We start from the raw sequence: 25573 nt of genomic DNA on the forward strand, positions 1-25573 counted from the left end.
TTTATAAATATTTTAATTTATAATTAAATTAATTATGTATGTATATATACATATATTTTTTTTAATAAGAAGTACCTGTTACTTTTATTTTAAGAATTACATGGATTATTTATCACGACTGTATGAGAGAGAAATTAAAGATTTCTTTGAAGTTGCAAAGATCAAGATGACTGGCACAACTAAAGAAAGCAAGAAGTTTGGTAAGCTAAAGTGTTTTATTTATGACAAATAATTATAAGACTTTTTGAGCATAGTGAAAGAAGATATAGTAGAATTGACGAAAAAGTAAGTCTAATGTGTTGTTTTGATTTATAGATATTTCACAGAACAAATATTTATATCTGTAAATATGGTTTTTACTAAAATTCTGTAGTATATGACTTTGACAGCAATTGTGTATTCATGCCATAAATGAAAGCTTCTATTCATAGATAGCAGTTGACCAGAAAATGAAGTGTGATCTGGTAGAGAAAGTAGGAGGCTAAGAGACACACGTTGAGAGTTCAGTTTCTTCCTAAAAGACCTTTTGTAACAGTTGGGGCAAATCATTGATCTCTAAGTCATTGCTCTTTACAGGGAAATGAAAGTGATTCCTGGCTTCTTACTTCTCACTGGCTATTTTGAATCAAAAAGAAAGTTTGTTTTCTCCCCCATCAAGGGGCTATAAAACCTTCACTCAAATTTCTCCTGTGGTTATACCTTATTTTCCCAAAGAGATATTTCTCAAGCATGTTGTTTTTTGTTGCTTCTAAATATGTTAAGTCGACAGAAACATGTTTGAAAGGATAACCAGTGAAAGTATCAAGTTACAAGGAAGGTGATTTGCTGAGGCCACATTCTGCTCTTGCATGTACCCATCTCTGGAGTTCCTTTTGGATGGAGTTCTGTGCCTATTCAAGTCAAAACCTGGCCTTAAATGGCTACAATGTGTACTCAGTGTGTCTGCATAGTTCCCCTTTAGAATAATGAGTTTAGCATTTGCTTGTTGAAAGGAGCCTATGCCCTAAGCAACTTCTGGTAAACAGGAGACAGGATTGAAATTGATAGCACATCTTTCCATTCTTTTCTTTAGGACAGAGAAGACTGTCTTTAGTGGGTAATTATCTGGTAATTCATTGTTGTTGTTGTTTTTAACACTAATATATCGATTATACTAGTCCAGACTTTTGAAATGTTTTCAATCTGTGTACAAATATGTTATACTTAGGTAAAGATACTGATGAGAATCTTGGGACAATAGGCTTTTGGAAACAGAAATGCTAACTCATCCTAAAGGTTAATTGTTCTTAAACAGCAGTGTGTTTATATCCTTGTTAATGTTTCACTGTGGATATGTTATGCTTTTTTTTTTAGTAAGCAGCATATTAATTCAGTTACATGTTTAATGTTTTCATTTAGTATATTTGTCACCACTTGTTAGTGAACCATTTTATTTTGAGAGAATTCTTCTACAGTTATATGAAAACAGGAGGCAAAAGGGAAATCTTTCTAAAATTATCTCTTTAGGAGGTCATTAATCCCAGTATCATAATAGTTTATAAAGCCTAAGATTCACACTGAAATAAATGACATAATAAAAATATAATTTAAATCAAGTATAATAGTATCTTAATGGTTTCATTGCATTAACTTGAAAATTAATTTTTTTTTACTCCTAAGAAGTTCTTAAATTATCTTGTTTAAAATATTTTTAAATTAGAAGTTTAGAAGGCACTTTTATAATTTTAAAACATCATTACAATTATATCTCTTCTTATGTATCAAATTATAACAGGAGAGTAATTTGTGATGGTTGATGGTACCAGAAAATTAGTTTCAGTGATTTTGATATCATTAGCTACAAGAGAAAATAAACTAAATAATAAACAATTCAGAGGACAAGTTAAATACAGATGACTTAAGAAATTCTAAATAAGGTAGAATGAAATTTTTTAAAGTGCCTTTCAATGATTCAAATTATGTTTAAATCAATTTTTTTTTAAATTTTTTTTTAACGTTTATTTATTTTTGAGACAGCGAGAGACAGAGCATGAACAGGGGAGGGGCAGAGAGAGAGAGAGAGAGACACAGAATCTGAAACGGGCTCCAGGCTCCGAGCTGTCAGCACAGAGCCTGACGCAGGGCTCGAATTCATGGATCGTGAGACCATGACCCGAGCCGAAGTCGGACACTTAACCGACTAAGCCACCCAGGCGCCCCAGTTTAAATCAATTTTTCATAGTAATTATAATTAAAATAGAAACCTGTAGTTTGGGAAAGATAACTTTTACATGAATCAAAAGTAATTATAAATAAAATTTAAGTATTTTTGTTTTTTACTTATTCTGAAACTGCTGGGTCAGAATAGAAAGACTGAACGTACTTTACAAAAGGAAAGGTATAGTCAATATAGTCATAAAGATTCAGGGGAATACTCTTTGAACCACTCTTAACTCAACTTTAACATCACTTTAGTTCAAATAATTCAGAATAATGTTAAAATACCAGTAAATATCTTTTCTTTGTGATAGGTTTTTATGTAGGTCATTGCCTTTTTTGATTAATAGGTTTACTTTGATAAAACTCAGACGCATGGAATTTTCCCCCAAGAATGATATTTTGGTGGCGTTTTCTCCCCTTTGTATTCTACAAATGTACTTAATGCAATGGCAGGCAAAGGAAATTTAGTAATTATTTTTTAAATTACTAGTTTTTTTTTCTATAGCTAAGATAACACACATACATATTATTTTAGTCCATTGGACATATACATTTGCATAATTAATGCCTCCCTTGTATTTAATCTTCCAAAATCTTAGAAGTGGTATGTCAAAATTATTTTTCATTCTGTTTCTCCACTAAGCTAAGAATCTTGTTGATTCCTAAAGGAGACTCGAATACAAGGCTGAATTCAGTGCTGGCTAGAAAATAATAAATATTAATTACCCATTATGTAATAAGCACTGCTAGGTACTGAGAATGCAGCAATAAGCAAAGACCCTACCTTCGTGAAGTTTACAGTCTAGTGGGGATTATTTAAAGATATTTAAAAGGTTACTTGAATATTGTTGCTTTTTTGCTGATAAATAATGTAAGCTTTTGTGAACCCCAAATTATAATTAAGTGACCTTACTAGTAACTACATAATTTATTGGCTACCAAAAAAAAAGTGTATGAAGTGTCAGGCTTTGCTCTGAAACTGGTGAACTTAGTATAGTCACACCCTAAGGCCACCAGAAGGTACTGTTCTGATTGACCAGCTAGCAGCTCCAGCAAAACCCCTGCTTGCCACTTTAGTGTCCAGCCTTGTTATTTCATACTCCCTTGAGCTTATGCAGCTAGGGCTGGAACGATATATATATCCCTGGTATGACAAGGTAGTTGTTTTTACTCAGGCTTTTGCCTTGAAGTTTGGCAGGGATAGTGACAGTTGACACATTATTCTCTGTTTTTGAAATATTTCTAGATTATAGTTATATTCTTTTAATTTTCTCTTTCATTCTATAATTTCTTTGCCTTTCACATTAACTTCAAATTTGAGTTTAGAATTTTTCACAAGATGATCTCTACAACTGATCTAATAAATATTATATAGAGAGAAGTTTTAGAATAAAAGAAATGCCAAATGACCCTAAAGGAACTCAAATTCCTATATTAAACCTGTCCCTTTGGCTTTACCTTTCCATCCTCCCATCTCCTGATAATTAGTATTTTGATAAATACTTTTCATCCTAGGTGTTCACAAAGCCAGCTACTAAGTAGTTCAGCTTTATATTTTCAAATAATTTTAAAGCCCCACTCAGGTAATTTTTTATCAGATGTAGTATAACATTATGTAGTACCATGGAGACTCAGGAGTTTTCAGGGAGCAAGATATGCTCTTAATGTCTGAGTCTGCAACTTCATTCTAATAAATTTCCATTGTATTAAACTTTTACCCAACCTTATGATCTCACTCATACGTAGAATTTAAGAAACAAAACAAACAAGCAAGGGAAAAAGACAAACCAAGAAAGAGACTCTTGATTAAAGAGAACAAACTGATGGGTTACCAGAGGGGAGGTGATAGGGGGATGGGTGAAATAGGGGATGGGGATTAAAGAGTATACTTACTATGATGAAATAAAATAAAATGATTTTTACAAAATTAAAAAAAAAAAACCCACTTTTACTTGAACTGTGTTTTTTTTTTCCTAAAACCAAAACTTACAAATGTAGTCTTTTAAATTTAAATATACTAGCTGCATAAACTTAAAAAAAAATCATTTAAAAGTGTTGGGAGTGGGGGCTGACAAATACAGATTTTTTTTTACCTGAATATTTGAATAAAAACAATACATTAGACTAGTAAAGTTTTTTTCTCTCAGAATTTGTCAACCAGTAGCTGACCCAACTAAACATATGTTGCACCTCTTGTTACTTGATGCTCATGGTTCTTTGCATGTGTCTTTTAAACTAGAGCTTTAACTTCCTCTTGTGCATGGTTTGTGCAAATTGCAGTTTATTAACTTGTCTTTGTCTTTGATGCTTGCAACCTAATCCATCACAGCTACACTGCCTCGAAAAGAAAGTGCTGTCAAACAGGAAACAGAGAGTGAGTATGCTTAGTGTATTAGTAGGTATTCTCAATGCATGTTTGTTTAATGTCTAGAAATTAGTTTTTTGTCTTGACAAAAGTTACACCAAAAATATTAATTGCTCTGAGTTGCCAGGTGTTGATTGGTGAAAGAAAAGCAACATGATGGTAGTGGTATGGCTACATTCAAGAAATATAGTTAAAAATATATGGTGGGCAGTCAGGAATTTGTGAAAGGCTTAACCATTCAACTTCTGTTTTCAGGCTGTGTTTAAAAACTATAAAAATTCTTACAGATATGGTCAGATTTTGCATAATGAAACTGAAGTTTATGTCTTTAATTGTCCTTATTGTATCTTTATCTGTCCCTTCTGACCATCAGTAAATAATACAGGTTAACTGAGAAATATTTTAGAAGATTAAAAATAATTATTTATATTCAATTCTGAATAAAAATATTACATTTTCTTATAAAAATGTAAGCCTTTAATGCCTCGATGTATGTAGAATGTTGTCCAGCCACATTGTTCTCATTTTTCCTCATGGTTATGATGGATACCTATGTTTATAGCTAACCAACGATGTCCCATATTATATAGTTCATGGTGTATGTATTATATTTTAGTTGTATTTTAAATGTAACACGTTTCCAGGGTTGTTGTTGTTTTCTCTCTTCATTTTGTTTATTTTTTATTATTTAAAAAAAATTTTTTTTAATGTTTTTTTTGGAGAGAGAGAGCGAGAGCGAGCATGAGTGGGGGAGGGTCAGAGAGAGAGTGAGACACAGAATCTGAAGCAGGCTCCAGGCTCCAACCTGTGGGCACAGAGCCCGATGTGGGGCTCGAACTCACAAACTGTGAGATCATGACCTGAGCTGAAGTCAGATGCCCAACCGACTGAACCATCCAGGTGCCCCCATTTTGTTTAGTTTTTGAAGAACTGTAGTTAATCAGTTCACTTACTATAAAAGCAGAGTTTCTGGGTTCAGGAATGTGTTATGTCGAATCATATGTAATTGACTTTTTATAGGGCAAGAGTGATCAAGTATCGGCAGTTTGTATGGTTCAATCCAATATTTTCATTTTTAATGCAGAGACAAGTAATATTGGGATATGGCTGTTTTCTTCAGAAATAAAAATGTCATGTTAGCCAGTACACTAAGGAGTCATGGACCTTCATCCATTTTCATGTCTTTTGAGTAAGAAGGAAATCTTCATCTAGTTTAGTCTAGAAATATCAGACAACTTTGGTGAGACTGGGCAGGGTATAGATCATGTGATCTCTAAGATCCCGTCTAGTCCTATTCTGTGGATCTGTGTAGTTTTGCTGTTCTTACAATATACTCAGGGATAGGACACAAATATTAATGAAGGAGCAGGACACTGTACAGCCTGCCCCATGTGGTAGACTTGTGTGATAAGTAATACGAGCACTGGAAGATGAAGACAGTGGAGGAAAGAGCCCTGGTTTACGCTATGGGTCTTTTATTCGTGAAGGTCACAACTTTCAAAGTTTTATTATTTCTTAGGTCTTCATGGAAGTTCTGGGAAATTAACTGGATCCACTTCTAGTCTAAATAAACTCAGTGTTCAGAGTTCAGGGAATCGCAGATCTCAGTCATCTTCTTTGTTGGATATGGGAAACATGTCTGCCTCTGATCTCGACGTTGCTGACAGGACCAAATTTGATAAGGTAAAATAAAATAACAAGTACTTCTTAAACATTAACATTAGTTTTCTAACAGCAGTTTGTAAGTGTGTTCAAAAATTTGGGCTCTGTTGTCTCTTAATTAACTATATATTACTTTCCAATTGGAATCTGAAAAAAGTGCTAGTCAAATGGCAACTGAAATGTGTATTATCAATTCATTGACTTTTAACAGCTTTATTAAAATTTACTATAAATCATTAAGTGCTTGTATCTTAAGTTCTTTGAGCCAACTACAAAGTAGAGAGGAAATAATAGCTTTTATGAAGCTAAATTATTCTCAGCAGTGCATTAAGTTTAAAAAGTTTATCTCTGTGTTCCTCTTTCTAGATGTCAAGTGAATAATTGTTGTGAGTTTTATTCTAGGTACGTCTGGCCCTGTTATGCCTTGATCCTTCTGCTTCGTCCTATCAATCTTGGAATAGTTTCTTTTGGAATTCTATTGAGATTATTATAGATAAAGCATCTGTGGTCCCTAAGTGCATTGAATGTGCATGATTTTTTAAGCATTTGGTGCAGTTAATTTTGTTTTCTTCAGATCTTTGAACAGGTACTAAGTGAACTAGAGCCCTTGTGTCTGGCAGAACAGGACTTCATAAGTAAATTTTTCAAACTACAGCAACATCAAAGTATGCCTGGAACAATGGTATGGCTCACATTTATTTATTGGCTAATATTTATGATCTGTAGCATAATTGGCCTTATTAATTTATTGTCACAATTTCAAATCAGAACAGAAAAAGAAAAAAATTTACGATGTAAGGATGTTTTCAATAATTTTTATCATATCACGAGATAACAAAAACAGTGATAGACTTTGAGCATCTAATTTAATACTCCAGACTGTCTTAGGCTTAAATATCCTCTAAATTAGTGAGGGTGGAAAATGTCTGAATATAAGACATTTTGTAAAAGACATTATTCAAAAGAAATTTTAGCATTTTAGTAGTCACCAAGAAAAAATATAATTAAAAAAAAAGATATTTGAGTATATAAACCATGGTCTAGGAAAAAAAAAGAAGAAGAAAGAAAGAAGCCTCAAATCTGAATCTTTCTTATGTCTTTGCTACTAACTAGCATTAAGACCTTAAACCAATTGTTTAATCCCCAGTTTTCCTCATCTGTACAAGAATATAATAATAATGCCTGTTTAGCATGCCTCTCAGGTGGCATAAATGTAAGAAAATAAAATGAAAGACTGCTGCAATATTTTGAAAAACTTAAAAGCACAATGCAAATAATTTTTTTTTAAAGTAGGCTCCATGCCTAGCATGAAGCCCAGCACAGGCTTGAACTCATGACCCTGAGATCTAGAGTTGGATCCTTAACCGACTGAGCCACCCAAGCGCCCCAAATAAAGTGATTTTTTTTTTTAAGTTTATTTTAAGAGAGAAATGGCGCAAGTTGGGGAGGGGCAGAGAGAGGGAGAGAGAATCCCAAGCAAGCTCCACACCACCAGCGTGGAGCTCAACGTGGGACTCAACCCCGTGAACTGTGAGGTCGTGACGTGAGTTGAAATCAAGAGTCGGATGTTGGGGCGCCTGGGTGACTTAGTTGGTGAAGCGTCCAACTTCAGTTCAGGTCATAATCATACTGTTTGTGAGTCTGTGCTGACAGCTCAGAGCCTGGAGCCTGCTTCACATTCTGTGTCTGCCTCTCTCTCTCTGCCTCTCCCCTGCTCGTGTTCTGTCTCTCTCAAAAATAAATCAACATTAAAAAATTTTTTAAAAAGATGTATGTGTCTCCCTCTCTGTGCTCCTCCCCCACTCATGCTTTGTCTCTTTCTGTCTCTCAAAAATAAATAAACATTAAAAACAAATAATAGTAAATAAAAAATAATAAAAGAGTCAGATGCTTAACAAACTGAGCCACCCAGACACCCCAATGAAATGATTTTTAAATTAAGGTCACCTTAAAAAACAGAACCAACATAAAAAGCAATCTAAAATGAATGTTGTTGTAGATGATGATGGTAGAAATTTGCTTATTTGTTAGCCTCTAAGAATTTTTAATAGCATTTTTTAAATGCCAGAGTTTTATTTGAATGATTGATGAGATTTCTTTAATTTTTAAAATTGTCTTAAGAGTTTTTTCTGGTTTTTTTGAGCTGCTCCCCCACTCCATTCCCACACCCGCTCTGAGCCTCCTGTATCTCCTCTGTCCCTGCTTTCCCTTCCTGTACCCACACACAAGCACAACTCAGCCTACAATAATTCTCAGATCAAATCTAAGAGCAAAACATCTCATAAACATTCTTAAGCAGCATACTAAATTATACAGTTTTAAAAATCATTGGTTTTCATAATGTATTCTCTCCTAGGAATTTTAAGACTGAGCAGGCTTTTGCTATATAGTCAAATTGTTGGTCTTTTGTTATGTAAATTACCTGAATAATTTTTGCAGACTGAAGCAGAGGACATAGATGGAGGAACATTATCCCGGCAACATAATGCTGGCGCGCCACTGCCAGTTTCATCAGAGTATGTGTTTGTTACTATCTGTCATTTCTTTGGGAGGAAAAAAACCTTAAAATTGAGCCTCGGGGAATGCCACTCCAATGGCCGGGAGGTGGCGGTGGGGGGGACCAGATGACTCTGGTAATGTGACTGTACTCAGAGCACTGACACGTGTACCTAGTGTCTTCTTGATGTCTTACTGAGTTAAAATCAGTCCTGACTCTTCTTTGCTCTGGTAATCACAAAAAAGTGCAATCAATTTTGATGTTTGCTGGTAAGAAGTAGCATTTGAATTGCATATTTCTCAGAAATTACAAAGCACATTTCAGGATCCAGCTTTACAAATGACATCAAGTTATGTTTTGAGTAATAAAACTTAACTTCAAAAAAATATTTTTATGTTGGAAACTGATGTAGAATAATTAGTTCGTCATTTTTGGACATTTTTAATTGAAGTAATAAATTTTAGTCATTCTGTATGTATGCAGTGGATTAAAGTTAAAGATGAAAACACTTGAAACTTGTAATCTGTTTTGTATGTTTTCTGAACAGAAAAGATATGATCCGCCAAATGATGATTAAAATATTTCGCTGCATTGAGCCAGAACTGAACAACCTAATTGCGTTAGGAGACAAAATTGATAGCTTTAACTCCCTTTACATGCTTGTCAAAATGAGTCATCATGTGTGGACTGCACAAAATGTGGATCCTGCTTCTTTCCTGAGTACTACATTGGGAAATGTTTTGGTGACTGTCAAAAGGAACTTTGACAAATGCATTGTAAGTTTTTTGGTTTTTTTTTTTAAGTAACTTAGAGTTCTAATGATTGCAAAAATAGGTAAATGTATTTAAATCAAGAGATTTTCAGCTTGCCATTGGGGGATCTGCTCTTCACATCCCTCAAAGCCCTGAAGCAGGGTGTCGGCTGCAATTTATATGAACAGAGTTTGATGATACTATACTGGCTACTTTCCCTTCTACACTTTGAATCTTGGCAAGTTCTGGAGCCCGTGGCGTAGAGGTAGCAGCTGCTTCAGAGATCCACTAGGTCAACTGAAATCTCAGTTAACTGGGGCACCTGAGTGGCTCAGTTGGTTAAACGTCTGTCTTTGGCTCAGGTCATGATCTTGTGGTTCATGAGTTCGAGCCCCGTGTCGGGCTCTGTGCTGACAGCTCAGAGCCTGGAGCCTATGTCTCCCTCTCTCTCTGCCCCTCCCCAACTCATACTCTGTCTCTCTCCCTCTCTCAAAAATAAACATTAAACAAAAATAAAACACTAAAAGAAATCTCAGTTAACCAATTAGGGACCACAGATCACATGAAACGGCTGAAACTATCACTTAGATTTATTGTTGTTGTTGTTTTTAAAACATATTCTAATAAGAAAATTAATAATTGGATTATTTTAGTTGTTTAAATTTTTATTTAATTAGTTTTATTAGTTTACTAGTTTAACAGCTGTAATTAATAATCATATTGTTCTATTTTAAGAATACATTGTTCTTATAATAACTTCCAGTAATCATTATTTTCTTCCTTCTAGAAAAAAAGAAAAATTATTAGCTATATTTGTCTGCTAGGTTTTGGTAAGTTTGTAGGTATGAACTGGGCTGTGCCAGGTTCCAAAATAAAAGGTTCATTTTATTAATGTAGCTAATATGTAAAATTTGATGGCTATCATTTGAATATTTCTACTATGTAACCTCTAAGATATATCCAGTTCTTGAATACCCATAAAATAATGGGAGATAAAAACATTAAGGGCAATTAAAATCCATATTATTCTTACACTTTTTAAAAATAATATTTATTGAGTTTTTAAAGTATGAAGGCAGTATGTATGTGTTCACTATAGAAACTTAAATGTCACCTCAATAGACTTTGTTAATCCTCTTTCCTTACCACATGATTTCACTTGGGATTTTAAATACTTTGAAATTTGACCACTTAAGGCTTATCCTCTTCCCTCTTCCACCTTCCCCAGAGGTGATGATAAACTTGGAGGTTCTGACCACAAGCTGAGAGCCAGAGGGAAAAGGAAGAGCTGCTGAAGACTAAGATAATGAGTCCTGTGTGACATAGCAGGAACACTAAGTCATGAGAACACTATGCATTTCCAGATTATGAAGGCTTTGTTGCTTTTATTAGTAAAATATAACTTTATCTATCTGTCTATCAGTCCATCTGTCAGCCCAACAGAACATAATTGTTAAAAGCCTAGGATGTAGTGTCAGGTAAATGTAGATGTGGGTTCAAATGAAGTGCTGAGCACACTGCCTTGCACAGCAATAAGGCCTTACTAACTGATGGCTCATAATGGCGGTGGTGGTGCTCACGCTGCTGCCAGTGGTAGTAATTAATAATAGTTTATTAAAGAATGTTCATGTTATTCTCAAAACAGAGCAGTGGAGAAACAAAGCAAAATTAACTTAGACAAAGGTGCAAACTCAAATATTTTCTCATAAAATTGCATATATTTCTAAAGGATCTATCTTTTGTCACTATAGGGAAGGATAGTTCCTTCTGCCGCCTCTCATCTCTGTGTCTTATTTTAACTCCTGTCTTCTCAGTGTCTGGTGGATTGTGTGTACTCCATAAGTGTTCTATGTTTTGGTATTTGGGACAAGATTAGGACCTAAGGCAGACCTTGAATGGGTCTGTTTGTATTGAGCCAAAAGCATGAATGTCAGATGGCTGTAGAAAATGGGATAGCGCCTGCGTTTGGCTCTTCATTTGGTGGCCAAGATCAAAGTATCTGGTGTTCTTCAAAGAACAGGACTAAGAAAGCTAGCCTAGCCTGAACTAGAGCTAAAATAGGAAGTAAGTGACATATCAAGTACTACCAAGCTCGGCTCTGCGGTCCTATACATTCTTACCTGTGCTTAATTTGCTTTCCAGGATTCCTCACTTTAGTAATGCGATTTGCGCCCTTAAACCTTTGAGAGTGATGTGATTTGGTTAAGTTGCCAAGAACAAAGCACAGATAAGCCTCACATGCTATGTGCCTCACATCAAAGTTATAGTCTTAATCACCGAGTAACCTCTGTGTTGAGTAATAAGCTGCAAGTAATGTGTACAATGAGCTTGAGAGAAATTTTATTTTTATAAGATTTAGTTCATTGATGGCTCTTTTTTTTATTTTACTTTTTTATTTTTTAAAATTTACATTCAAATTAGTTACCATATAGTGAAACAATGATTTCAGGAGTAGTTTCCTTAATGTCCCTTACCCATTTAGCCCATCCCCCCTCCCACAACCCCTCCAATAATCCTCAGTTTGTTCTTCATATTTATGAGTCTCTTCTGTTTTGTCCCCCCTCCCTGTTTTTATATTATTTTTGTTTCCCTTCCTTATGTTCACCTGTTTTGTCTCTTAATGTCCTCATATGAGTGAAATCATATGATTTTTGTCTTTCTCTGACTAATTTCACTTAGCATAATACCCTCCAGTTCCATCCACATAGTTGCAAATGGCAAGATTTCATTCTTTTTGATTGCCGAGTAATACTCCATTGCATGTATATATGTGTGTGTATGTGTGTGTATGTGTGTGTGTATCACATCTTCTTTATCCATTCATCCATCGATGGACATTTGGGCTCTTTCCATACTTTGGCTATTGTCGATAGTGCTGCTATAAACATGGGGATGCATGTGTCCCTTCAAAACAGCACACCTGTATCCCGTGGATAAATGCCTAGTAGTGCAATTGCTGGGTCGTTAGGGGAGCTCTATTTTTAGTTTTTTGAGGAACCTCCATACTGTTTTCCAGAGTGGCTGCACCAGCTTGCATTGCCACCAACAATGCAAAAGAGATCCTCTTTCTCTGCGTCCTCGCCAACATGTGTTGTTGCCTGAGTTGTTAATGTTTGCCACTCTGACAGGTGTGAGGTGGTGTCTCATTGTGGTTTTGATTTGTATTTCCCTGATGATGAGTGATGGGGAGCATTTTTTCATGTGTCAGTTGGCCATCTGGATGTCTTCCTTGGAGAAGTGTCTATTCCTGTCTTTTGCCCATTTCTTCACTGGATTATTTGTTTTTGGGTGTTGAGTTTGATAAGTTCTTTATAGATTTTGGATACTAACCCTTTATCTGATATGTCATTTGCAAATATCTTCTCCCATTCTGTCGGTTGCCTTTTAGTTTTGCTGATTGTTTCCTTCGCTGTGCAGAAGCTTTTTATTTTGATGAGGTCCCAGTAGTTCATTTTTGCATTGATGGCTCTTTTCTTAAATGAATGCATTGTTTCTATTCTACGAGTTACAAAGTCAGAAAAGACAAATGTCATTTAGAATATTTCCTTTTTTTTTTTTAATGTTTATTTATTTTTGAGAGAGAGTGTGAGTAGGGAAGAGGCAGAGAGAGAGGGAGACACAGAATCCAAAGCAAGCTGCAGGTTCTGAGCTGTCATCACAGACCCGCTGTGAGGCTCAAACTCATGGACCGTGAGACCATGGCCTGAGCCGAAGTCAGACACTCAACCGACTGAGCCACCCAAGGTGCCCCTAGAATATTTCCTTTTAATATTTAAGTATATTCATGCTATAATTACATCCTGTGCATTTTAATACCCCGCTGGGCGCACCGGGGTTGCTCAGTTGGTTAAGCTCCAACTTCGGCTCAGGTCGTGATCTCACGGTTTATGATTTCGAGCCCCGCATCAGGCTCTGTGCTGACAGCTCAGAGCCTGGAACCTGCTTCTGATTCTGTGTCTCCCTCTCTCTCTGACCCTCCCTCACTCACGCGTGCTCTCTCTCTCTCTCTCTCTCCAGAAAATGAAAAAACATCTAAAAAAATTTAAGTGCCACACTAAACAAAAATCTTCATGCAGTTTAATAACAACCATAGACCAGCATTCTAAATTAGTGCTCACTGTGTACCAGATGCTGATCTAAGCACCTGGCACACATTATCTCATCTAATCCTCACAACCTCCTCCCTGCTACATAAGGTAGATGCTCTGAGACGTTATGTTACTTTCTCCAGGTCAAAGTAATAGAGTTGGTATTCGTACCCAGACAGTCTGGTTCCAGTGCCTACAGTCTTACACTACCCTCTCTACTGCATTCATTTTTACTCTTCACAGTTATCAATACTGATAAATAAATATTGGAATACAAGAATACCTCAGAAATATTTCAGCTTCAGCTGGGCCAGGCTACCACAATAGAGCTAGTATTACAGTAAAGCCAGTATTGCAACAAAGTGAATGCACATGAATTTTTTGGTTTCCCAGTACATATAAAACTTATTTTTACACTATAATGTAGTCTATTTAATGTTCAATGTCTAAAAAACAATATATATAATATAAAAATATTTTATTGCTAAAAAATGCTGACCATCATCTGAACTTTCAGTGAGTTGTCATCTTTTCTCTGATGGAAGGTCTTGACTCCAGGTTTATGGCTGCTAAGTGATCAGGGTGATGATTACTGAAGGCTGGGGTGGCTGTGGCAGTTTCTTAAAATAAGACAACAATGAAGTTTGCCCCATAAATCAACTCTTCTTTTCACAAACAATTTCTCTATAGCATGGGATGCTGTTTGATAACATTCTATCCACAGAACTTCTTTCAAAATTGGAGTCAGTCCTCTCAACCCTGCTGCTGCTTTATCAACTAAGTTTATGTAAATTCTAAACTTAGTTCTAAATCTGTTGTTGTCATTTCAACAGTCTTCACAGCATCTTTAACAGAAGTATGTTCTATCCCAAGAAACCACTTTCTTAACTCATCCGTAAGAAGCAACTCATCTGTTAAAGTTTTATCATGAGATTGTAGCAATTCAGTTACATCATCAGGCTCCACTTCTAGTTCTCTTGTTATTTCCACCATATCTGCAGTTACTTCCTCCACTGAAGTCTTGAACCCTTCACAGTCATCCATGAGGGTAGAAGCATCTTCTTTCAAACTCCTGTTCATGTTGATGCTTTTGACCTCTTCCCATGAAACACAAATGTTCTTATTGGCATCTAGAATGGTGAATCCTCTTCAGAAGGTTTTTAATTTATTTTGCCCAGATTCATCAGATACAAAATCAAAAATATTTTTCTTTTTTTTTTTTTATTAATTTTTTTTTAACGTTTATTTATTTTTGAGACAGAGAGAGACCGAGCATGAACGGGGGAGGGTCAGAGAGGGAGACACAGAATCCGAAACAGGCTCCAGGCTCCAAGCTGTCAGCACAGAGCCCAACGCGGGGCTCGAACTCACGGACCGCGAGATCATGACCTGAGCCAAAGTCGGCTGCTTAACCGACTGAACCACCCAGGTGCCCCCAAAATATTTTTCTTAAATAATAAAACTTGAAAGTTGAAATGATTCCTTGATCCATGGGCTGCAGAATGGATGTTGTGTCAGCAAACACGTAAACACCATTAATCTCATTGTGCATCTCCATCAGAGCCCTTGGGTAACCAGGTGCGTTGTCATTGAGCAGTCATATTTTGAAAGGAATCTGTTTTCTGAATAGTAGGTCTCAACAGTGAGCTTGAAATAGTCCATAAATCATGTTGTAAACAGATGAGCTATCATCCAGGCTTTCTTATTCTATTTATAGAGCAGAAGCAGAATAAATTTGCATAATTCTCGAGGGCCCTACGATTTGGGGAATGGTAAATGGGCATTGGCTTCAACTTAAAGTCACCAACATTAGCCCCTAACAAGTGAGCCTGTCCCAAGGCTTTGAAGCCAGGCAGTGATGTCTCTGTACCTATGAAAGTCCTAAATGACATCTTCTCCCAAAATAAGACTGTTGTGTCTACACTGAAAATCTGTCGCTCAGTGTAGCCACTTTGATTAATGATCTTAGCGAGACCTTCTGGGTAACTTGCAGCTTCTACATCAGCACTTGCTGCCTCACCTTGCACTTTATGTTATGGAGATGGCTTCTTTCCTTAAACCTCATGAACCAACCTCTGCTAGCTTCATACTTTTCTTCTGCATCTTCCTCACCTCTCTCAACCTTCATAGAATTGAGAAGAGTTAGGTCCTTGCTCTGGATTAGGCTTTGGTTTAAGAGGATGTTGTGGCTGGCTTGATCTTCTGTCCTGACCACTCAGATTTTTTCCGTATAAGCAATAAGGCTAATTTGCTTTCTTACCATTTATGTGTTCACTGGAGTAACACTTTTCATTTCCTTCAAAAACTTTTTCTTTGCATTCACAACTTGACTATTTGACGCAAAAGGCCTACCTTTCAGCGTGTCCTCTTTTGATATGCCTTCCTCACTAGGCTTAATCATTTTTAGTTGTTGATTTAAATTGAGAAACGTGTGGATTATTCCTTTCCCTTGAACACTTAGAGGCCATTATAGGGCTATTAAATGGCCTCATGTCAATATTGTGTCTCAGAAAATAAAATTGTGTCTAGGCCTGAGGAGAGGGAGGGAGATGGAGGAATGGCTGGTTGGTAGAGTAGTCAGAATACACACATTTATTGATTAACTCTGCCAGCTTATACGGACATGGTTTGTGGCAAGCCAAACAAAAGATCATGCATCACAGAAGATCCTTACAAATATAATAATAATGATCAAAAAAGCTTGAAATATTGCCAGTTACCAAAATGTGACATAGAGACGTGAAGTTAGCAAATGCTGTTGGAAAAAAGTGAAGCGCAATAAAATGGGTATGCCATAATAATAAAGATAATATCAAATGGGTGACAGTGCTCCACAGGACTTTCTAATACTAATATCTGTAGCCTGGAAGTAATTACTTTTCTAAGCCACATGTCATTTGATTTTCAAGTTATACCCCCAAAATCATTTATGAAATTTTAGGTAGAAGTAAAAATGATCTTACAGTATTTAGCAGTGTATTTCTTACTGTGAATATATCTAGATCCTCTGAGAAGTACACAGAACCGTAATTGAATTTGTGGATCTTTTTGACCCAAATGTCTAGGTTTTGTCTATATGAGATACCCCTTTTTTATTTGTCAACATCGCACACAAGCACTTTGCTGAAATAATTTTAGAATAAGTAACTGATGGATACATGGAAAACTATATAGTATGTAAATCTGTAGTAGAAATGCCTGTTCTCCCTCTCTGTTCTCACACCCAGAAATTAAAGAACTGCTCTATCCAAACACAAAATTTAGGCTAATGAGAATTGGAAATGACTATGGTTCTCAAACTTGGCCACATGGCCACCAACCAGAAATAACCTAGAGGAATCCTGTGTGTGCTCTGTTATCTAGTCTGCCCCAAGATAAACAATTGCCTTATACTTACCTTTCATGAATAACAGAATTGTTTATTGCTTGTTTTTCTTTGAACAAATAAATACTTGAGGTTCACAAGGTTTGATTGTATCTTGTTTTAAATAATTTGGATTTTTTTTCCTTGATATTATTTTCTTAAAATATATGTACTTTTTTAAAATTTGAAGTTTTTATATAAGTTCTAGTTAGGATACATTTACAGTAAAATTGGTTTCAGGAGTAGAATTCAGTGATTCATCACTTACATATAACACCCAGTGCTCATCACAATAAGTGTCCTCCTTAATACCCATCACCCATTTAGCCCATCCCCCGACCCACATACCTCCATCAACCCTCCGTTTGTTCTCTATAGTTAAGAGTCTCTTATGGTTTTAATTTATGAAAATAGTTTTTCTTGGTTATCCCTATCGTATTAATCTGTAATTAGTAAACATCCAAAATGTTCTAGGTACTAAATTATGTCCTGCCACTATGATGTATACATTTGCTTATGACTATATGTTGTTTCTAAGCTGCCTGGCTCTTTCTCTCCCTTGCTTTCTGCCTAACATTAGAGTAATCAAATAAGGCAAATGGAAGAAGTAAAGATCTCAAAAAAGAGTAAAGTAGGAATTCTTCCATTTGTTGCTGAATTTGAAGAATTTGCTGGACTCGCAGAATCGATCTTTAAAAATGCTGAGCGTCGTGGAGATCTAGATAAAGCATATACCAAACTTATCAGAGGAGTATTTGTTAATGGTAAGCTTTTGTTATGTTCTAAAGAATTTTTTGGTTGGTTGTTTTCACTATTATGGTAATTCAAGTTGGAGGATAGATACATTCATTTTCCATATTCTATAGTCTTTTTTAACTTTCTGAAAGTAATTATTTCTTGAACCTGAAAAATAAAACCCATTCATATCCATCAGGAACCACTTCTATTTTAGGGTTCATATGGGCTTATCACTATGCAAAATTGAAATTCCTTTTTTAATCCCCAAAAATGACCTTTCAAAAAAATTTAAAAATTAAAAATGAGATTTTACATTTGCAGCTTAGCAAATGTCTGTGTAACCTTAAGCAAATCAATATACTTCTTTAGGCCTCAGTTTTCATTCCTGTCCCATAAGGTAGATTAATGCTAAAATACTATATAATTCACTGTCTTCCTGTAGTATCAGATCCCACAATTAAGTTACAGAAACAGTAGGATGTGCCATTTAGTTTCAGATAAATGATCTGATTGCATGTAGTCAGGAATTTTAAAAGCTGAAACAATTGACAGGAAGAGGAATCATCTTACCAATCACATATAACATTTTCGGTGGGATCAGGTCAAGGGAAAGATGGATAAATTACATGATTGGATGTTTGTATGGTTGAGATTTCTTTTGAAATTCACAGTAGCTTTTCTTTGTCTGATTGTAAAGTAATACATGCTTATTACACACCTCCAAAAATAAAAAAACAAATTTTAAAAATCAAGAAGAAAATAATTTGTAATCTCATCAGGCAGAGATAACATTTAATTTTTATCCTTCCAAACTGTTTAATATTTCTCCTTCATATATATATGTGTATGTTGAGTGTGTGTGTGTGTGTGTGTGTGTGTGTTCTTTAATATAACCTGCTACTCCATAATTCTAGTGCCTTTCCTTGTCAATTTATGTTATTACTATAATCATTTTCATGACCGCATAGTATTCCATGTGTTATTATTTATCAAATCTCCTATTAGTAAGCATTTAGTTTGTTTCTAATTTTTTGCATATATTTTTGTATTCTTGTCCAGTCATTTCCTTGGGGTAAATTACTGGAAATGGAATTACCAGGTCAAAAGGTTTGCATATATCTCAAGGCCTTTGCCAAATTGCCATACAGAAAGGTTAAACCAGTTTAGTGTTCTGAACGGTTGGTGAGAGTTTTCATCACATCTCATTAATGCTGGATATTAGTAGATATTATCAGTCTTTTTATTCTTTGTCGACCTAATAGGCTATAAATTGATTTTGTTTATGGTTGGTTTTTTTTTTTTTGTTTTTTGTTTTTTGTTTTTTTTTACCATGCAAGAGCTTTGAAATTTCATGTCAGATTTATTTATCTTTCCCTTTATGACTTCTAAGTTTTTGGACCATTCTTAAAAAGGTCATGCTATCACAAAAGTTGTTTTTTTTTTTTTAATTAGCTTTATTTTCCCTGGTACTTGTGATTGTATTTGTTTATTTATTTGCTTTCTACATTTTTAAGTACTTGAGCAATTTAGAATTTCTTTGGCTGAAAATTGCAAATAGGAATCCAGATTTAGTGTATTTGAAATATTTGTATATATGCAAATGTGTATATATACACATTTATATACACAGACACACACACACACACACACACATATATATGACTGTTTTAGAGTGATTTTTTAATTAGATTTAAGTGGATATGAAAACCCTTTAGTATATTTTATTAAGTCCAGAAATGTGCTTACTTCTTAAACTTACAAATGAAAAAAATCATGTAAATATTTTTATAGCTAAATATGGTCCTATTCATATCAAAATGTTATTGTATTTTTTCTCTTTTTGATTTTAGTGGAGAAAGTAGCAAATGAAAGCCAGAAGACCCCCAGGGATGTAGTTATGATGGAAAACTTTCACCATATTTTTGCAACACTGTCTCGTTTGAAAATCTCATGTCTAGAAGCTGAAAAAAAAGAAGCCAAACAAAAATACACAGATCACCTTCAGTCTTATGTCATTTACTCTTTAGGACAACCTCTTGAAAAGCTAAATGTAAGTATATTTTCATTCAGTGAATTTTCCTGATTTTGAACCTGTATATCATATATTTAGATATGAATAACACAAACATTCATACTAATTTGCTCATGTATTGATGCAAAAGGATAAGGAAGGAGGGACTCAGTTATCAAAGGTTCCAGTGTGCGAAGACACTATTAGGTGCTCTATACCTTGTTTTAATTCTTGCGAAAAATGATCTGGGCTAAGGTAGCATCAACCCATTTTACAAATGAAGAAACTGAAAGTAAATAAACTTGCTTGAAGTCATAATAACTGGCAAGTAGCAAAGCTGGGGGAATGAACCCTAGATTAGGCTTTTCCATTGTACCAGGTTCTCTTTTTTCCTCATAAATGGCTCATCTCTAACCCTAGTTCAAATGAAGATTTTGAAAACTTTATCAAGATAAAAGGAAAACCAAAAATTGCTTTTTTCATTACCTTTTTCTTTCACTTCCTTTTCTGAAGTGAGTCATTCTCCAGAGCATATTTGATTATTACAATTAAGAATGGATGGTTTTAGAGAACTTTACAATAGTGGAAGCTTCAGTGGACCCTTCTAGATAACTTTGTCCACAATGTGATTAGTGCTCTTTCATAAGTTTTTAACTTGAAATTAGAGCCAAAATATATATATGTTGTCAACAACAAATGCTTAAAAGACATTTAATCAAATCCACAACCAATTCCTTCTAAAACTTAAGAACAGACAGATATTATTTCTCTAGGGTAAAAGGTCTTTCTCAGACCTAAAGTCTACTTGGTACTTAACTGCAACATTAGAACCATTCCCTTTGAAATAAAATTTAAAGGAGAATCATTGCTAGATCCTTTAATATTTAACATTGTTACAGAAGCTCTAGCCAATGCAATAAGACCAGAAACATAAATAAAAGATATGGAAAGGAAAGTTAAGGTTATAATTACCTATATATAATAGGTTGAAATTACTGATCTATGATAAAGTAGCAGGATTTGAAATAAGTGTATAAAAAAATAATTTATTTCTGGTATGTTATAACAAGCAATTAAAAGGTTATGGAGAAACAGGGGCACCTGGGTGGCTCAGTCAGTTCAGTGTGTGACTCTTGATTTTGGCTCAGGTCATGATATCACAGTTTATGAGATCAAGCCCTACATAGGGCTCTGCACTGCCAACACAGGGGCTACCTGAGATTTTCTCTCCCCCCACCCCCGGTGCTTCCCTGCTTGCATGTGCACATGCACACACACAATCTCTCTCTATCCTTGTCTCAAAATAAACAGATGAACTTAAAAAAAAAAAAAGTTTATGTAGAAACAAAATTTTTAAAAGCACCAGGAATAAATTTATCAAAAAAATTATTAGCAAAAGCATAATAATTTAATGAAAAACAAATAGTACTTGCCAAGAAAATTTTAGAGAAAAGTAACGAGAGGAGATTTGGCTTGTCAGCATTAAATCATATTGTACAGTACTCACATAAAGGTGTGTCAATCAATAAAACTGCATATTTAAAAAACAAATATATTTCAAAGACGACCTGAAATGAATATTTGTAACAATACAATAGTCAGTATATTTAATATAAAATGCCTTTTTAAAATCAATAAGGAAAGCACTAAGATCCCAATGTATAAATGGGCAAGGGTTCTGAATATACTATAAAATATGAAAGCAGGTTAATTTCATTTATAGCCAAAGAGTCATGAAATAAAACAACAAATAAACCTTTTCACTCATCAAAATGTAATTTCTTTAAATTGTGGTAATTCTGATGATTATGTGGTAAGTAGCAGTTTCATGTCCTATAGATAGAAATATAAAGTGATTGAACTTGGAAGCAAATTATGTATTTGAAGAATCTTCAGAATACTTAAAATGATGCTCCTCAACTAAGGAATCATAGACCTTGAAATTTGTACTGGAAAGTAATCAGTATTGTGGGTAAATACTTTTGTATGAAAAATATTTATGACCACTGTGTGTACAATAAATTTCTTTTAATCGGAGTAGATTTTGCCAACTCTGAAAAAGTGAAAAATGTTAAATATCCAATACAGGAGCAATGAATAAATTGTAGTTCAGCCATTAGATAGAACATTATGCAGCTGTTAAAATTTATAGTTTGGAGAAAACAAAATATTAAATGGGAAATACAACATATAATATAACCTAATTTATATATTTACAAGAAAAGACTAGAAGGAAATCTCAAATGTTAACAGTGGTTATCTCTGAGTAGTGTGATGCATTTTTAATATATTTTCTGAGTTTAATACAGTGAATAAATACTATTTTATAATGAGGGTTTTTTTTTTTAATTTAAGTGGTAATAAAAGCAGTGCTTAGCCATTATTTCTTTTCATTTCCTTGAAGCATTTCTTTGAAGGTGTTGAAGCTCGTGTGGCACAGGGTATAAGAGAGGAGGAAGTAAGCTATCAACTTGCATTTAACAAACAAGAACTTCGTAAAGTCATTAAAGAGTATCCTGGAAAGGAAGTGAAAAAAGGTCTAGATAACCTCTACAAAAAGGTTGATAAACATTTATGCGAAGAGGAGAACTTACTTCAGGTATGCTTAGTTCCTTTAACCATCCTAGATTGCACATCTTTACATATATTGCTTTTCTCCAGGAGTCATCTAGAAAGGCTACAGATTTTCTATTTTAGTGCAGGAGGAAAGTTCCATGAATTATAGGCCAGATTAATGAGTTGTGAGGAAGAAAGGAACAACATTGATAATATAAGTTTATATGGCTATTCCTGTTTATCTTATATTTCTGCTTTATTGTTTTGAGACATTAGTTGTTCTGCTTAGGGCTGTGGGTTTTTTTGAGGTTTTTGTTTGTTTGTTTTTTAGATTTGAGGAAGGTAACTAAATGGAATAGAGCATAGTACAGCGGAGTGATGCTGAGCATGGGGGCCAGAGTTAGAAATGCAGCTCTAGATTAAGTTGTATGACTTTAGGCAAGTTGCTTAACTTCTCTGAGCCTCAATTTTCTTATTTGAAAAGTGGAAATAATACCTCCCTCATATAGTGGACACTACTATTATTGTCATTGCCATTTTACAGATGAGAAAATCAAAAGCTTAGGGAGGTGGAGTAACATGACCAAGATCTCATAGCTAACGGATGGTAGAGCCAGATTTAAACCCCAAATTGAGCCATTTTTCTTAAACCATACTGAAAGACCCAGACGTGAGTGAGAATAATTCAGATTTCAACATCATCAAAGGCTTCATGAGGGTTATTGCATTTGTGTCAGCCTCTGAAATTCAGGTAGGTACAGATAAAGCAAAAGGAGTGACATTCCAGGTGGAAGAAATACCATGAGCTAAAAGATGTAAAGCCAAAAGTGTAATACTCTTTAGCAAATAGACTTAAGGTGACAGGAATTTAGTATTTATGATGTTTAGGGTTTATGAGGAAAAATCCTGGAAGAATACTATCTGTTGGATAGTGATGATGGTCATAGCACCCACCCTCACCAGCTAGTCATGAGATGTAAATAGGATGATACATATATAAAGCCTTTGTACTGTGCTGATACACAGTAAGCATCAATAAATGTAACCTGTTATGGATGCCTGGGTGGCTCAGTCGTTGAAGAATCCAACTCTTGATATCGGCTCAGGTTGTAATTTTGTGGTTATGAGATTGAGCCCTACCTTGGGCTCTGTGCTGAGCATGGATTCTGCTTGAGATTCTCTCACTCCATCTCTCTCTGTCCCTCCCCTGCTCACACTCACTCTCTCTTTCAGAAAAAAAATAAACATTGAAAAAATAAATAAATAAATGTAACCTGTTAGTATTAGCTAATATGTCAATGTAAAATCAGATTCTGCCTTGATAGGTGTCTACATAGTTATTCCCACTGCTAAATCATAAATCCTTGGATTGCAGATAATCCATCTTGGTGTCCTTCATAGCATCAAGCAATGTTTTGTATCATCAATTTTAGCTAAAGAACTTTTTAAACTTTAATCTGAAAAGAAATTTAAGCATTAACTGTTGCATTCCATTTAATTACTAGTCTTAGTTCCATATATAATTGTGTAAATACACATCTGTATTGGATATTGTAGTAGATATAATAATGGCTAAAATGTAATGAGTGCTCGCTATGTCAAACATGTTCTAAGCACTTTACATACATGCACTCATTTAATCCTCACAAGAAACTTATGAGGAAGGTATCATTGTTACTACCCCGGCTTACAGATGAGGAGCTTGAGGCACAGGGTAGTGATTCAACATAATCAGGGTCACATATGTTCTAAGTCTAAGGAGCCAGGGTGCATGTTCTTAACCATTACACTGCTAAATTCTTAGAATATGTCTTGACATTATTTCTACTTAACTTGATTATATATTTTCATTCATAATTTAGTAACTTATTTTCATTTTTATAATAGGTGGTGTGGCACTCTATGCAAGATGAATTTATACGCCAGTATAAGCACTTTGAAGGTTTGATAGCTCGCTGTTATCCTGGATCTGGCGTTACGATGGAATTCACCATTCAGGACATTCTAGATTATTGTTCCAGCATTGCACAGTCCCACTAAAACAGAAGAGATAGATGAAAGAAGTGTCTACTATTGTGTGTGTGTGTGTGTGTGTGTGTGTGTATGTGTGTGGCAAGAAAAGATTTAGGTGCTAGGTTGCCCCTGCTGCTTTAAGTCAACAGACTGGATAGGAGGAGTGGGTATATGCAACTTCCCTTACCTGTGTAACTAATAACATGAGACTTCCCTGTTACAGGTGGTTGCTTGGCCATATGTGCTAACAGGGGCATGTGAAAGGAAAAACAGCAAATTGAGTGTCCCAGAAAGTGAAAGATAAATGAAAAAAACACTGGGTACACCAGACACTATTCAAAATTATCAAGTAACTGTCTTGAGAACCCAGACTTGAACTTTATGTATTATTAAATGTCAGGTAAATGGGTAATACCATACTACAAATATTCAAGAACAAAAGTACCAATTTATGTAGCAGTTTTATTTACCCAGTAGGTTGTGTACTAACTTAAAGCATTTCTCTCATCATAAAATGCCTTTAGCATTCTTCTGTAACTGAACAGAAAGTTTTCTTTTATTGCCTAGTTTCTTGTATTTGAGAATAGTTATCCTGTGTGTAATGCATTGAAAGTTCTTCAGTTTTCACCAATTCACTATTGCTTTCAAATCATGTAACTACTAAAATATTGTACAGAATTTTTCCCTCTGTCTAACTAATGTGTATATGGACAGGGATCTTGTGATGACCAGTTGTAGACTTAGATTTTGAGGATTATGTGACTCTGTGTAGCAATGAATCTGAAATAAAGACATTTTCAAAAAAAAATTTTTTCAGAAAAGTTAAAATTTGGTAATATCATTCTTAGATCTGTTATTTGCTATTTTTTTGTATAAAAGCAAATTCTTATAAAATCAGTAAACAAAAATTACATGTTCATTTACAATAAAACACTTAAGAGTATAATAAGAAAAATAAAACCATTTATAATAGCATCAAAAATGTTTAGTATTTAGGACCAATCTAACAAACCATTGTACTATTAACTGAAATGTATCTTCTCAGAATTCCTATGTGGAACCCCTAACCAGCATCCCCTCCCCCCGCCAGAATCTGATTAGAAATAAGGCTTTAAGGAGAGAGATTAAGGTTAAATGGGGTCATAAGTATAGCGCCCTGATCCAGTAGAAATCCTACCCTTGTAAGAAGCCACCAGGGCTCTTTGCCATGTGAGGACACAGCAGGAAGGCAGCCATCTGCAGGCCGGAAAGAGAGCTCACGAGAACCCAACCATGCCAGCACCCTGATCTTGGACTTCCAGCCTCCAAAACTGAGAAAATAAAGTTCT

General features: G+C 34.9%; 1 protein-coding gene across 5 annotated transcripts in view; it reads left to right on the forward strand.

Moving 5' to 3' along the window:
* EXOC1 (exocyst complex component 1) overlaps positions 1 to 25053 on the forward strand; it is a 61833-nt gene extending 36780 nt beyond the window's left edge. For 3 of the 5 annotated variants that reach the window (XM_047091121.1, XM_047091120.1, XM_047091122.1), the window contains 10 exons: positions 95 to 200; positions 4529 to 4573; positions 6084 to 6247; positions 6801 to 6908; positions 8666 to 8742; positions 9271 to 9499; positions 17508 to 17691; positions 19516 to 19715; positions 22081 to 22275; positions 24120 to 25053. In XM_047091121.1, the coding sequence (XP_046947077.1) occupies positions 95 to 200; positions 4529 to 4573; positions 6084 to 6247; positions 6801 to 6908; positions 8666 to 8742; positions 9271 to 9499; positions 17508 to 17691; positions 19516 to 19715; positions 22081 to 22275; positions 24120 to 24272 (1461 nt within the window). In that variant the 3' untranslated portion in view covers positions 24273 to 25053. Of the gene's footprint in view, positions 1 to 94; positions 201 to 4528; positions 4574 to 6083; positions 6248 to 6800; positions 6909 to 8665; positions 8743 to 9270; positions 9500 to 17507; positions 17692 to 19515; positions 19716 to 22080; positions 22276 to 24119 lie in introns of those variants that run through there. The other 2 variants (XM_047091123.1, XM_047091124.1) reach the window with 2 other exon arrangements.
* Positions 25054 to 25573: the final 520 nt, after the last annotated feature.

This window comes from Lynx rufus, unplaced genomic scaffold (genome assembly GCF_022079265.1).
Source record: "Lynx rufus isolate CCGP_SWC_20201006 ecotype Redwood Valley unplaced genomic scaffold, mLynRuf1.p SCAF_3, whole genome shotgun sequence".
Lineage (NCBI taxonomy): Eukaryota > Metazoa > Chordata > Mammalia > Carnivora > Felidae > Lynx > Lynx rufus.